The sequence below is a fragment of the Patagioenas fasciata genome, chromosome 3 (assembly GCF_037038585.1).
Source record: "Patagioenas fasciata isolate bPatFas1 chromosome 3, bPatFas1.hap1, whole genome shotgun sequence".
NCBI classification, from domain to species: domain Eukaryota; kingdom Metazoa; phylum Chordata; class Aves; order Columbiformes; family Columbidae; genus Patagioenas; species Patagioenas fasciata.
The window spans coordinates 65,499,691-65,514,440 of NC_092522.1; the positions used below are offsets into that span (position 1 = coordinate 65,499,691).

Below are 14,750 nucleotides of genomic sequence, written 5' to 3' on the forward strand. Positions count from 1 at the left end.
TCTGTGGTTCTGAAGTGTGGGTTAGTAAGTGAACTGTTGTGGATTTGAGCTTGCACCAACAAAATACATTGTTTTTATTTTAGAAGAACTGATGTGTAGCTACTTAAGATGTGATAAAATGGATATTTTTATTTCTGTTTTCAATTATGTGGTCAAACTTTCATAAAGCTTATTAAAAGTGGAGATGATTGTGGATGAGATATTAACAGCTTCTTTTCCAAAGAGATAGCAGATGAAAAGGCTTCCTTTAAAAAACAAAACAAAACAACCACATAAAATTGTTTTCCCTCTCTTAGTATTTGTCAACTGAATTTCTGTAGTAGGGGAAGTTCACTTTGAGATGAAGTTTCTGATGATGGGATTATATAAGGCAGGAACACTATTGATTCCTCTTTCATCTCCCCTCTTAAGAGCCTTAGGAGGTAATTGTTACTAACAAGTGCATTATAGAAACAGGCTATTCAAAAAGTCTTAGATGAAGAGTCAGCAATGAAAAATAATTGCTCTGAATGTTCTGTTCCTCAGGGTGATAACGTGCTTATCAACACGTACAGTGGAGTGTTAAAGATTTCAGACTTTGGAACTTCAAAGAGACTTGCAGGAATCAACCCATGTACTGAAACTTTCACTGGTATGTGCCCAAAGGAGGCTCTTCCCTCACTCAGACTGTGCTTGTAGGGTCAGAATCCACAGCTGCTGAACTTTCATTGACTTCAAAGAGATATAAAAGGTTTCTGCAGGAATAACTCTTTGTATATCTGATCTTAAGCTATAAACTGTTGGAAGAGAATGCTGTTTTAGGAGTTCCACTTGAGACGTGAAAGTCCTTTACAACAGAAGAGCTGTTTCTTGCCTGCAGTGTATTTGAGTCTGATTTGAGTCTTTCTCTTCTGTGTGCATGTTTCTTTTCATCTTGCTGATAGAAGACTAATGTTTTTCTCTCCTGACTGACTTGGACATCCTAGCTTCCAGCTCCAGAATTGCTGATCTACTGACCCTGTCATTAACTTGATCCTCATTCTGCTTGGTAATTTGGTTTGGATGTTAAATCATATAGTTGCACTGCATTAAATAATTATGCAAAATGAGAAGTGACTATTATTTTAAATCCATCCTCTGCTCTTCCATTTCTGCTCTAAATGGAACAGAATGCAGAATGATGTGTCAAGTTAATTCCCTTACTTGAGAAAAAATGTTCATATTACCTGCAGATTTCAATTCAGATTCTGGGTTTCACATCCTTTTTCTCTCTGGATGCAATTCAAAGTGATCTTCCTTATTTTAGTCTTAATGTATAACACAGTAAGTGAAAATTGTGTCTGATCCAAAGCTCATTGTGAAGCATCTTAATAATTGTCATTGACTTAGAAAAGTGATATCATTGGATCAGTAAATCATATCAGATGCTTTTAGCACAAGTAATATTTTGAATAATATTTTGAGTTTTATGTAGGATGGATATGGAAATTTTTGAATAATAAAGAGTATTCTGTTTAACTCCCCCGATACTGCTGACTCCTCATTGATTTTTGTTCCTCTTGTCCTTTAGCTGTCTGTTTGTGTCATTACTGCACCTAAGTAAACATAAGTATGTTTTAAACAGGTACCCTTCAGTATATGGCGCCAGAAATCATAGACAAAGGGCCACGCGGCTATGGGAAGGCTGCGGACATCTGGTCCTTGGGATGCACAATCATTGAGATGGCCACAGGGAAGCCCCCGTTTTATGAACTGGGCGAACCACAAGCAGCTATGTTTAAGGTCAGGCATATTCCTTGTGCAGCTCAGACCAGTATTTGTTAACACAGGAAATCATATGACTGTTTTGGAGAAACTAGAGTTAGAGATTGTAGGAAAAGCAGATAAAGGAAATGCTTGGTTAGTGAAGATGCTGAGAAGAATGAGCTGATTCACTGAGTGGGAGTGCTGTGGAGTTTTGAAGAGAGTAATGGAGCAACAGCAGCTATTCAGCAGCCCGGGTGATTAAAACAAAAAAAAACTGAGAAAAGAAGCAGTTTTCTGCTTTGCAGGAGCCTCTACTTGCAATTTTTTTCTTTTTAAATGTGATTATTCAGTTTATAATAGGGTTTTTTTCTTTTAATTAGTAAACTAGTTACAAAAAGATAGTATCAAAACTAGAGAGCAATATACCACTTTTACTATCGAAACACTTTTTGGATGCTATCTAATGTTTGGGGAAAAAAGCAATGTATGCCATTGTTTCTCCCTTTTTTTGCCACAGGTGGGAATGTTTAAAATACACCCGGAGATTCCTGAATCCATGTCTGCAGAAGCGAAGGCTTTCATACTGCGTTGCTTTGAACCAGATCCTGATAAACGAGCTTTTGCTCATGAGTTACTTATAGACGAATTCTTGAAGGTTTCGAGCAAAAAAAGAAAGTCTCCATCAAAACTGTCAGGTAAGCATTGCTAAATTCAATCTTGATTTTTTTTTTTTTCCTTCTGATGGTACTGTTTCCTGAAACTGGAGACATAACCTTGAAAATGAACACAGCAGATCCCCATGCCCGATGAATATTCAGTTGTAACCTTCTGTTCTAGCAACTTGCTGCAGAAACACTGCAGAACTCTGTTCTGTTGTCACAGTGGTGATTTATATAAATATTTCTAATAAGGTCTCTAGAAGTCTATTTATGGTTTTGTGTGGCTTTTGTGTTTGTTTTTCAGTTGCGTATGTTTTCATTTGAAGAATGTTTGCATAGAGTACATTGTGTGAAAGGATAGAACATGCTATTGAGCCTCAGGGGGATTTTCTGCAAGAGGAAAATAATTTCGTCCCATCATAAATATGCATGCACTGCATTATTTTTGTTTCACGTACTCATTTCCTGTAGTGTCGTAAATTACGTAAAGTAATAAAGAAGTTTAGAGAGTATTAATGACATAGTCTGTGTCTGTGTATATATACATATGAAAATATCTTCTGTATATTTTTAGCATGATACCTAAAAGAAAAATACTAGGTAACGAAGATGATGTTGGATGAGTGCTTTTAACTCGATTTCCACCCACCAGATTCAAATTAACTTTAAATGATAATAAATTACGCTTTTAGAGGTTGTAGTCAAGAGAGTCCAGGTAGTCCATAATAATGGGAAGAGAGCTATCCTGTAGACTATGCTTATTTTCTTAGTTTATTTCTGCACATTCAACTTTCTTTTTTTTCTTTTTTTCTTTGTTTTTCTCCCACAGTTCTTTCAGCTAACACAAATGGTGAGTTTTAACATTTTCTCTATGAAAACATAACCATGTAGATGCAATGGTTATCACTTATTCTGGTGTAATTTGTCACGCTAAAATGGTGCAAAGAGAAGTGGTCACAATTATCAAAAATAAGTGACCTTTCTCTGTTAGGAACTTCTAATTAATTGTGTAAATTTAAAATACCATTTGTAATCCTACCAGACTATGACTTAATTGTCCAGGCAGGTGGGTAATACAGGCCTGAAGGGCTGCCCTGTTGTTACAGGGCCTTTTAGTGGAAATCTGAACAGGAAACCAAATGGCTGGTTTATAGTAGCAATAGATCAAAGGTTTGTGGAGGCAGATAACGCAGAATTTTAGTAGGTTAAATTCTATAACTTAAAAAAGTATAATGCATTTGAGACCCCTTTTCAGGCCTGGCTATGGGAGAGTCAGCTCTTTCAGAAAATTAACTGGGGGGTGGAAACAAGCGAACACATAGCAACTCGCCATGAAGTTAACTATCAGAGTACATTTTGAAATGTGCACATGTGAAATAGGTAGGAATAGTTTCTTGCAACATTAATGTGTGCTCTGGATTTAAAATTGGAAGTTCTGACTTAATGTGCATGTTTATATTTGGTCAAAGACTATGAGCTAATTAAACTTATACAAAATAATCTGATTTAAAATGTATCTTATGTGTGTTATAGTATGTGTACTTATGTGTTGTATAAAATATATTTTTTTTTTTATGTAGACATAAAATTAAGATTTTTCAAAGGTGCTTGGATGACTTACCCTGTAGAAATATTTTGCTACTTCTGAAAGTGTATACTGGTGGTATGAGATGTGCATTCACTCCAGTGGTGAATTTTTCTGAGTGAACTTGCAAAGATCCCAGCGTTTGCCTGTCTTGGGAAGCTTATGAATATAAACATAACTGAAAGATAACACTGTTCCAGGAGAATAAGCTTTAGGAAGTTTTTTGTCAATTTTGTTTTTAATATTTTGCATTGGTGTAGGAGAAGATATAGAGTCTTTGTTTCCTCTGAAAAGAATAAGCTTTTCGCTTCAGAACTGTGATGGCACCATTAAGTTCTAATTTCTGAATATTCCTATATGAATAGAGTATCTTCGGAGTATATCCTTGCCTGTTCCTGTTCTGGTGGAAGATACAAGTAGCAGCAGTGAATATGGTTCGGTCTCACCTGATACGGAATTAAAAATTGATCCATTCTCTTTCAAAACAAGAGCCAAATCCTGTGGAGAAAAAGATGGGAAAGGAATTCGGTCCCTTTTTCTAAGGTAAAGAGCTATGTGGCATTTATGTTACACGGTAGATTAGGAATATGTCCATTGGGGTGGTTTTCATAAAGTTTCTTTTCACTGAGTGTCTTTCATTCAGCATCCCAGATGAAAATTTTGAGGATCACAGTGCACCTCCTTCACCAGAAGAGAAAGATTCTGGGTTTTTCATGCTGAAGAAGGATAGCGAAAGGAGAGCCACCCTTCACAGGATACTAACTGAAGACCAAGAGCAGGTGGTGAGGAACTTGATGGAAGCTTTGGCTCAGGTAAGGTAATTTCAAAAGGCAGCAAAAATATTATGGAATTTGAAGACTTATCTGCAATTACATGGAACTTCTGAAATTACACGTAGTAAAGCAATTAAAAAATAAAGTTCAATTAAACTAGAAAACATACACCATGTAAGCTTTCAGTTTGTTTTATGTGGGCTATGAAAAGTAGGCTTTACACTGATTTATGCTGCATTACATATGCCTTTTGTGTTGTTTGTAAGTATTATATGTATACGTGCGTGTTAGTGTTGGCCAAACAACAGAAAAACATGGTTTCATGGTATTATATTTCGCCTGTGTGGGGGGTTTTTGTTGTTTTTGTTTGTTTTTTAAATGGGACTGAGGCTGTTGCTTCAACTCATGTAAGACAGATCATCCCCAGGAGGTAATTACCTTGCCCCCCCTTTTAGTAGAGTTCTGTCTTCTGGCTTGACAGAGGGAGGTTTAGGTCTTTTGGCCTGCTTTGGCCTTATGTTAGGTTATTGTGTAGAAAAAATGGGTCTGACTGGTAAACCATTGCCTTCTAGTCAACAACATAACAGGGAAAAGAGGGGGCTAGTGAGAAAATAAGTTGCAGCTATTCCTTACAGCGGTTGGGAGCACATATGGAGGGGAGGGAAGATGGACTAAGAGTGGGAGCTACAGCAAACAACAAAATAATTGCAGAATGACCTTTTGCCACTCCTTCATGGGGTGATTCATGGTGATGTGTTGGTTCAGAATGACAGATCATGACCACACTGCTAAATGTTGCAACACCGTAATTGGATGACATGAGTTTTTGTTATTGTTTGTGATGTGTTAGTAGTTAATTGACTCACTTCATTCTCAAGGTTAAGTATTGCTGCTCTAAAACATATTTGTATAAAATGTGACAACTCATCTTCTAAAGATAGTGCTGTTTAGGAAATGAAGCAAACCAATATGATTCTTCTGCATGTATGACAGTTAATGAAATTGGAAATTGCTCCCATACCAATAAAAAGAGCTTCTAACTCCTGGTGGCATTGGGGGGGAACCCACAGTTGTCCTGGTGACTATAGTCCTGGTAACTATAGAAAGTGTTAAAATAGAAGGCAATAAGAGATGCCTGTGATCTGTGCTTTGCTAGAGTGTTGCTATAACAGATGCAGTTGTTAGCATGTGGATGAAAGGAATAATCAGTGATTCCAAGAGGCTGAAACTCAATCACAAGATCCAGAGAGGATGCTTGGTGTTTCCTGCCTTCCTCAGCTGTGGCTGGAACAGCCCAAGGTGGGAGCACGGAGTTGTAGAGCTGAAGAGTTCAAAGCATCTGCACTTCCAGAGGATGCAGAACTCTGACTCCCAAACACCACTTTTTCCCCTTGAGAGACGGACCCTGGTCAAAGAGTAGGAAGCCTACTCAAACCATAAGTAAGTGGTGGTAACTGCAGCTAAGGGGAAGTTGAGTTGGTTTCATATGTCCTGCTTAAATGCAAGAAGTTACCAATAGATGGAAGCCTGATTTGCTTGTTAAGCCTCATCAGGATTTAGACTTTGATAGTACTTTTCCCTTCACAAAAGCTTTTAGTAAGAATGATTTCTACTAGGTCATCGGGTGTGGCAGCTAGGGGAGGAGAATGACCCTCCCAGAATAGCTCACTGTTCTATATTAGAGAGCCATACTGGTTTCCCTGTTCCCAGCACACCTTGTTAGACTTGGATCTTCTGGTCTATGGCTACAGTCTGGTGTGTGTCCACCTATCTGCCCTAATGGCTTTTTAATTTACACAAAAAAAAGAGATCAGCTACTGCAGGACAGAATGTGGCATCCACTTCAGCATAGCAAATCATCAGGTGAATTCTCCAAATCAAAGTGGATCAGAGGCTAGGATCCTTTATGTCAGAAATGGATTCTTTAGTCTATGGGCTGTTTGACTGCTCTAGAGCTGCTTTTCTTTTTTTTTAGTTTCTTTCTCTCTCATGTAATCAAATTGTTTTGCTTCATCCTGATAAGAATTAATCAACTGTAGTTAAAACCTCAACATTTTGGCAAACAGAGTTCTTGATGTCTGGCCAATCACGGCATGGAACGGGCAAATACAGCAGAACCAAGCACCATATATCCTCCTGTTACAGAAATCAATGTCAGATATGTTTAGTCTATATAAATAATTACTTCCTTCAGAATAAGCGCATAATATTTCATGTTGAACAACTAGTATGGTTTTCTATCTCTGGCTTAATTTTTCAAGATTTGGAGTTAAAATTTGTATTCAGTTGGCTTAAATTTAGAAAGTAAATACAGCCCTCTGCTTCCTAATTACTTACACTGGTTATTCTGATGAATGCTTTTGAGCTTTTTGTTACTTTGGTAGCTCATTGAAAAACACCAACAATTTTAAAAACAGATACTTAGGTATTGTAATAGGAAGGTGAGAGACAAGCAGACCTGCTTTAAGAATAGCTACGTCTGGAAATTCCATATCAAGGAAAATTATGTGGGAAAGAACCAGTGTCTTGCTGAGCCTTTTGTGGAACTTTGGCTAATCCGTTCTTTTAAATGCTACTGTCGGGCTGTGCATGTTGTCTCTCAGAGGCATTGCAAAGTACACATTTGCAACTAGAAGTAGTTTGTAGTATTTGGTGTGTGTTATATTTATTAATATCCTTTCACTCCTGTAAAATGAGACACACAGACTATAGTGTGCATGCATATTTCAGTAACTGAGGTAAAACCAAGTTGGCTACTTACTGGTCAAGTCATCTGCATTAACAGGGAGCTGTGCTGCTGTAGTTATGCTGCTACCATTACCTGGCCTGCAGCTGCACACCTTTCCCTTAACAGCAGCAGCGGAGTTTCTGAAAATCTATTTTGCTGGCTGATGTTATTGACTGGAGTCCCTCTGGGTGTACATTTCAAAAGGTGGCTATCAAAACTTTATTTTCCTCTCTCTTCTACCAGGGAGCCGAAGAACCCAAGCTAAAATGGGAACATATCACAACGCTGGTTTCCAGCCTCAGAGAGTTTGTGCGGTCCACTGATCGCAAAATCATCGCAAACACTCTTTCGAAATTGAAACTGGAGCTCGACTTTGACAGCCATGGTATCAGTCAAGTGCAGCTCGTGCTGTTTGGTTTTCAAGATGCTGTAAGTCATTTTTACTAAGAACTTTGTGCACAAAACTGCCAGGAAAAAAAAAAAAAAAAGCTTGAAGCCAGAAGCAACTTTAACTTTCATCCAGAGTTACTGAAACAATAATATTTGAGGGCTATAATAACAAAACTCAGCCCACAGCCATTACTTGGTTGGGTTGCCAAGTGATCCTTTGGCAGGACACAGACCCTGAACACAACTGTTGAGATTTTGCTGATTAAAGATCTAGAAGATTCAGCATGGTTGTGTAAACATTATGTCATAATACTAAAGCAGGAAAGCCTTTTTAAAAGCCCTTTTAAACCCTGGTTTTGGAGAGTTTTCTGGTAAATAAGACCAGCACTGAATGTCAGGCTTATCCTACATAAATGCAGATCTCTTGAATTTGACCTCCCTTGTAAACTAATGTATTAAACCACTCTATGCGGCCAATAGTCTACCTTATAATATTGTATTGAGTTCTCATTCTAGTATTTTTGGTTAGCAGCAGATTTCTACAAAACTAGACATTTTCATTTCAATTTGTAATAAGCAGGATAAGAAGGAAGAAAACCAGGTTACTTTTCTGTTAATAATCAATGCAAAATTTATTATTTCCTACAGTGAGCAACCAAACACACACATTATATATACCCTTTAAGTAGCTAGTTTACTGAAACCATTAAGCCTATTTGCTTGTGAAGTAACATTTAAATACATTAAGAAGAAAAACAAAAACATTTTCTTAAGATGAATAACCAGCATGGGAGGGTGCAGCTGTGTTGGACATCACTTGTCCAGACTGAAGTAATAAAAATGAAATGGCAATCCAGGTAGGCATTTGAGGTGGCTGATTCTATTAACATTTAAGCCTGAGGCACTCTGACAAGTACAAGAGCTGTCAGAAGGATTACATACCATGTAAACTGTTTTTGTCGACCACACTGACAAGAATTAGATGCTGTTTACAAAAAAAACCTGTCTGAAATGAATCTGTAAAAGAGAGGCTCCCACAAATGAAATTTTCTCTTTGAGTCTTCACTTTGAGTACATTTCAGCTCTCCATTCTGTTTAGCCTCATATTACTACCGTTTTGACACCTGAAAGAAAAAAAAAAATTCAAGGACAAGAAAAAAATTGAGGCCAGAGGAAGTATAATCATCTGGATTGATTTTCTGATAGAACTGTTGCTGGACATCAGTTGTTCAGTGATAATTGCCTGAGTCATGTTCTTTTCTATAATTTTTTTATCCTCTTCTGTTAACTTCATCATTATAAGTTTCTGAGTTTTAACTGACAAATTTATCTTCCATTACTATCTATTATTTAACTAAGATAACACACAGAAAGTTCAAAGAAAAACTTTGCTTTATATGTGCCCACTGTTAATTTTTATTTTTGACATACGTTAGATTTCTGTAATAGAAAACTGAAATCCAGATCAGTATCAAAACCTCAGATTCTGCAGAGACTGGGATATTGCTCAAAGTGAGGAAAAGTAGTTGCCTTGTTCTCAGGACTCAATAAGGTAATCTCAAGTAACAAGGTTTAATAATCACAATATCCTCATCGGAGCAGCCAAGAAAAAGTAGTTTTGTGCTGTAATCCAAATAGCTAAATCACATCACGGTTCATTGTTTTGTTTTTGACAAAGTTACGTCGTGCTTCTTCAGTACTTGGATAGGCTGAACTTAGCTAAATGCATGTCAATGTGTTGGTAATAGGAGTCAGTACGGGAAGGTGTGAGGTGCTTGCAAAAGGGAGCTGTGCTGCCTGGGAGGGCTATGGGCAAGTCTTGGGGGACTTTGTGCAGCTGTTGCCAGCTGCCAGGACCAAGGCAGGCTCCTGGGGCTGCTGGTAGCTCCCCAAGTCCAAGCCTGGTGTCCAAGTGCCATCTCGTGGCCATTGGCAACACAACTGAGGAGACACAGCTACCGTGGTGGGTTTGCCCTGGCTGGCAGGTATGAGAAAGCCCCTTACCCAGTCACTTGTTCATTCCCTCCCAAAAGGATGGGGGGAGAACTGGAAAGGCAAAAAAAGTGAGGAAACTTGTGGGACCAGATAAAGACTGTTTAGTAAGTGAAGGGAAAACTAACCAAACCAACCAACACAAAAGCCCACAACAAACAAAAACAAAAAAATAAAAACAAAAAATGCACAAGTGATGCAAAAGCAGTCAGCCACCACCAGTAGGCTAATGCCCAGCCAGTCCCTGAGCAACAGCTTCTTTGGTAAAACTACCCACCTACTTTTATTGCTGAACTTCAGTCTGTTCAGGTCAGCTGTCCTGGCTGTGTCCCCTTCCAGCCTTGAGTCCACCCACAGCCTACTCACTGGTGGGGCAGGGTAAGAAACAGAGAAGACAGTGAGGCTGTGTAAGCTCTGCTCAGCAATAGCTAAAACAACATGGGTGTGTTATCAAGGCTGTTTTAGTCACCAGTCTGAAAAATGGCACTGTGTGAGCTGCTGGGAAGAAAATTAACTCCATCCCAGCCAAACCATGTGCCTACATAAATTACTGCATTACTGAATACTGTTGCTTTGGGGCAGTTAAGAAATGTTATTAATCATATTATCATAACTCTTGCACATCTTCTGAATGCATTATTTGTATAACTTCAGTCATTTTTTACAGAGAAGTTATAAAAATATGAGAGTTAAGCTAATTCCTTTTTTTGGAAGACTTGAGTAAAATTATCTTCTAGCCACATTTTTTTTTTTTTCAGTAAGCAGTAGTATAGTTGCTACTTTTTTTCTTTGTAAGACTTTGAGTAACTTCATAACTTTCTAAATAGTTACATTTTTATCTTCCTGCAACTTCTGAAGTTCTACTCCTACAGAGTCTGTTGCTTTGGATTGCTGCTGTGCCTGGAAAACAGCACCAAGTCTGTTTTGTGCTATTGCCACTTCCTGTAGCTCAGTGTTGTTGCTTCTCTGTCATTTGGGAATTGGAAAACTGTTTTCCCAAAGTAGAAACATTCTTGCAAGTGACATGGAGAATCCATAGAGGCACCTGGGAGTAAAAAATAAGTGGTTTGAAAGCAGGACTGCAGGGAATGCGGAGCAACCCAGTGTAAAAAACGATCTTACTGTACAAAGTAAAAAGCAGAAGGAAAGAGAATGACAGCATACAGCTGAAGTCCCCTGACTATTTAAACTAACATTAATTATTTTCTGAATCAAGGGGTAGCATTACATTAGTTATTTGATATTTCCTACAATTGTACTTTAAAATAGATAAGTACTGCTCAGAGCAAGCACTGAAAATGATGCCAAAAAATAACAAGAATAATTAGTTAAAGTTGCAACCCTTTCATAATATGGTCCTTGGTATTTGTCTTGCCTGCATTCCTTATAAGTTTCTCTCCACACCCATGAAGGTTAAATAAACTTCAGTATTGCAGTTATCAGTATTCACTTATCATAGGTACTAGTACTTGATAAAAAATACAAAATACTGCATGACTTGTAATAAAATAGTGGCAGTTTGCAATATTTTTATTTTTCTTCTTTTAATGACAACATGAAGTAGTTTTAATTGCCTGATTTGATACAGCATCTGTAAGTTCGAACACTTTATATAATGCTGACATATATTATAGTTTTAAGTTGGGGGATATAATATCTGAACTGAATTTTTTGTTGCTAGGTCAATAAAGTTCTCCGAAATCATAACATCAAGCCACATTGGATGTTTGCGTTGGACAGCATAATCCGAAAAGCTGTGCAGACTGCTATTACTATTCTGGTCCCAGGTGAGTCACTTCTTAATACTCAGCAAATATTTATTAGCTGTTCTCTTTAAACATGCTTTAGAGCTGTCATTATGATGCATCACTTAAGATTTTGAAACCAGCAGTGGCCTTTTTCCTGTTCACTGTCAGTTTTGCAACTCAGAAACTGATCAGTGTATCATCCAAGTTATTTTGGAAAGCATTTTTCCAAGGTGTGTCATCTAAACCATTCTGCAACGCAGTAAGCTGTAGTAGGCTACGGTGCTCTGGGGCCTAATTTTTTTGAGGTGTACAGTGCTTCCCCTTGAAATCGAAAGGACCGACTGCTTGCCAGCATGTGCTTGATTTTTGGAATGTGTTTGACAAAGTGCAGATTAATGATGTGCATTTTGGAGCACTCAAAAGTCTCTTGGCTCCTGGTCAGAAGCTGTCTGAAGGAAGGGAAAAAGAAAATATTTTTTGTTTAAATGCAGTTCGAATATTGTATTGTCAATGTTGTTTAAGTTGAATGCATGGCTTAGCTGAGAGAAGGAGTCTATGTGGAAGAATCTGTAGCCCATTCTGTTATTACTGTATTTCCAGAGTTAGGTTTTCTGCTGCTTCTTAACTTATTACCTTGTGGTTTGACTGTTCCCTGCACTGGAATTAGTGATGGAGTTTTCAAATACATGATTTAATGCATTAGGTCTGAAGTCAGAATACTTATGTTGCTGTTTTCTGCATCAGGTTAAGTCTTAAACTATCAACAAGGGGATATGAAAATTCCAACAGATGTTACATCTCTTTCTGTTCTCCTTGGTATTTTCCATATCCCCAGCACAACCAACAAGGCATAAATTGGGTGTTTGTTTTACTTTTGAGTTGTAAGGAAAATCTGTCTTTCAATTAGAATGCCAAACACCTTTAACAGGCATGTACTTTATTGCTATATAATAGGAGCGGTGTAGAATTCTTCCTTAATAGGCTGTTCTTCCCCATACAGCTCAGTATCAGCATTAATTGTACATGATCAAACTTAAACAGAAGCCTCTGTGCCCACATAGCTTTTGGGCACTGATCATCTACCTCTTCTCTAATTGTCTTGCCCTACTTCTGATTGCATCCCCTTGCCTGTGTCTGGCTTTTTTCGTTTTTTTTTTTCCTCTCTCTTTTAAAAAAGATGTGAAGATTTATCTCTGACCTTAACACTTCTGTAAGTTACAGAATGTTTAGGTGTGCTAAGAAGCATATGTTGTATGGTTATACTGCCTGGTGGTGAACAGTGGCAAAATGAACTTCTATTCTTATTAGTGTGATGCAGAAGTTCAAAGCAAATTCAGACATTTGCTTGGCAATATTTGAGTAACTGCTATTATAATAAAACTCCCTTCTTTGAGGAAGCACAGCTCTGCTGATCTTAGTTTGTTCAGTCCTGAAGAAGGCACATAGGATTGAAATGGAGACAAAATGGGTTGAGGAATGAATGTCCTTTTTCTAAAGAGGAAAAATGTACTCGTTCTTCAGCAGAAAGGACAAAAGTTTACAAAACCAAGTGTGATTCAGAAAATAAAGAGAGCATGTTTTGGTGAAGACGCTAAAGGGGGGGAATGCTCAGCAGTAAGAAGCCACAACTGAAGGAAGGAAGGAAGATTTGTATTAAATAGTTAGAATTAACAAACAGATGTTTCTGCAATAATAGGTTGTGTAGGAGTGTAGGATCTTGTGTACATGTCTTGCATACCTGCTAAGCTCTGGTAGGTAGTTTGAACAGGGAATAACAGAAACCAGAGTACACATACAACTTTGTGTGTGCTGTTCTGTGAATGTACTTCATTACAAAATAAACTGTGTTCTCTCTGCTAAGTAGAAGGGAAATGTGCTACTTTTAATTGTCAAGAGAGGGGTCTGTTTGTTGTTTCCTCTGTATCTTTGAATACAATTTTTAGATACACATGATATTATTATAATGAGAGAATGCCAAATGTACCAGAGTAGCAACAACACAAATAGCTGAATATAAGAGAAATAATGGTTATTTGTTTAATAAAATGTTTCAGGTCAGACACGTTAGAAATTACAAACCACTGAGAATGGAATAAAGCATAAGGAAATTACATATGTTGCACATAGTACTTCAGCACAATTTGACATGAAATGCGAGCCAAATCTAGTATCCTATTCAGATTTTTGTTTTACAGAGCTTTTGAACATCTGTTAGGCTGAATAATAACCGACATAAACTAAGATGCTGTTATGGTCTGAGTGGTCTTAAACGCCTAGGAGATACACATTCCTGTGCGACCTCACCTAGGCCTTCCTGCTCCAGCAGGGGGATTGAACTAGATGATCTCTCGAGGTCCCTTTCGATCCCAAACATCATGTTGTAGGTTGATCTGTAAATAGTCATGTAGATCACTTTTGTTTTAATGTTCAACACTTTTAATGTTTGGATTTTTTTCTTTTGCTTATATTTTAATGTTACTGATAGAATTGAGGCCACATTTTAGTCTTGCGTCTGAAAGTGATACTGCAGATCAAGACGACATAGAGGTTGAAGAAGATCAAGATGAACAGCCTCAGACTCAAACTATCCAACAGCCTTGCATTGTCATGGAGGATGCAGTAGCTACCTCAGGTGTAAGCACACTCAGCTCTACGGTGTCCCATGATTCCCAGGCTGCTCACAGGTCACTGAGCGTCCAGCTGGGCAGGCTAAAATTAGAGACAAACAGGTAAGTCTGAACACCAGGAGACACTAGCCTACTTGTGTCAGTATGTATTGGTTTGCTTTTAATATATATGTGCTAGAATACTAGACAGTATAAAAATGCCATAGTACTGCAAGTTATTAAATTATGGTCATTGTTCAGCTTTGATCGATCACTTACATTGGTTTTATTCATTTCAGAACAAGAGTGATGCAACTTAAGGTCAGCCTTGATTTCAGGTGCCCTTTCAAGGAAGATCTGAAAGAAATGAGCTTGCTGCCAAGCTCCTGTTTTTTCTCTCCTTCGTATGCTGTGTGTGGCTGATGAATGGTGTTATGTTTTGTTTCCATTAAGGCAGAACTTGCTGTTCTTTTCTATAGTTATTCTTGGAGAATGAACTCAAGCTAGTCAACAGCCACACGTGAACTCGACAGGGAGACTGCTT

At 37.9% G+C, this 14,750-nt stretch overlaps 1 protein-coding gene across 1 annotated transcript in view; it reads left to right on the forward strand.

Moving 5' to 3' along the window:
* MAP3K5 (mitogen-activated protein kinase kinase kinase 5) overlaps positions 1-14,750 on the forward strand; it is a 110,993-nt gene that overhangs the window by 90,209 nt on the left and 6,034 nt on the right. The window contains 9 exon segments of the mRNA XM_065834522.2: positions 526-631; positions 1,604-1,761; positions 2,243-2,420; positions 3,214-3,234; positions 4,335-4,512; positions 4,613-4,781; positions 7,714-7,899; positions 11,534-11,639; positions 14,086-14,329. Coding sequence (XP_065690594.2) covers positions 526-631; positions 1,604-1,761; positions 2,243-2,420; positions 3,214-3,234; positions 4,335-4,512; positions 4,613-4,781; positions 7,714-7,899; positions 11,534-11,639; positions 14,086-14,329 — 1,346 coding nt within the window.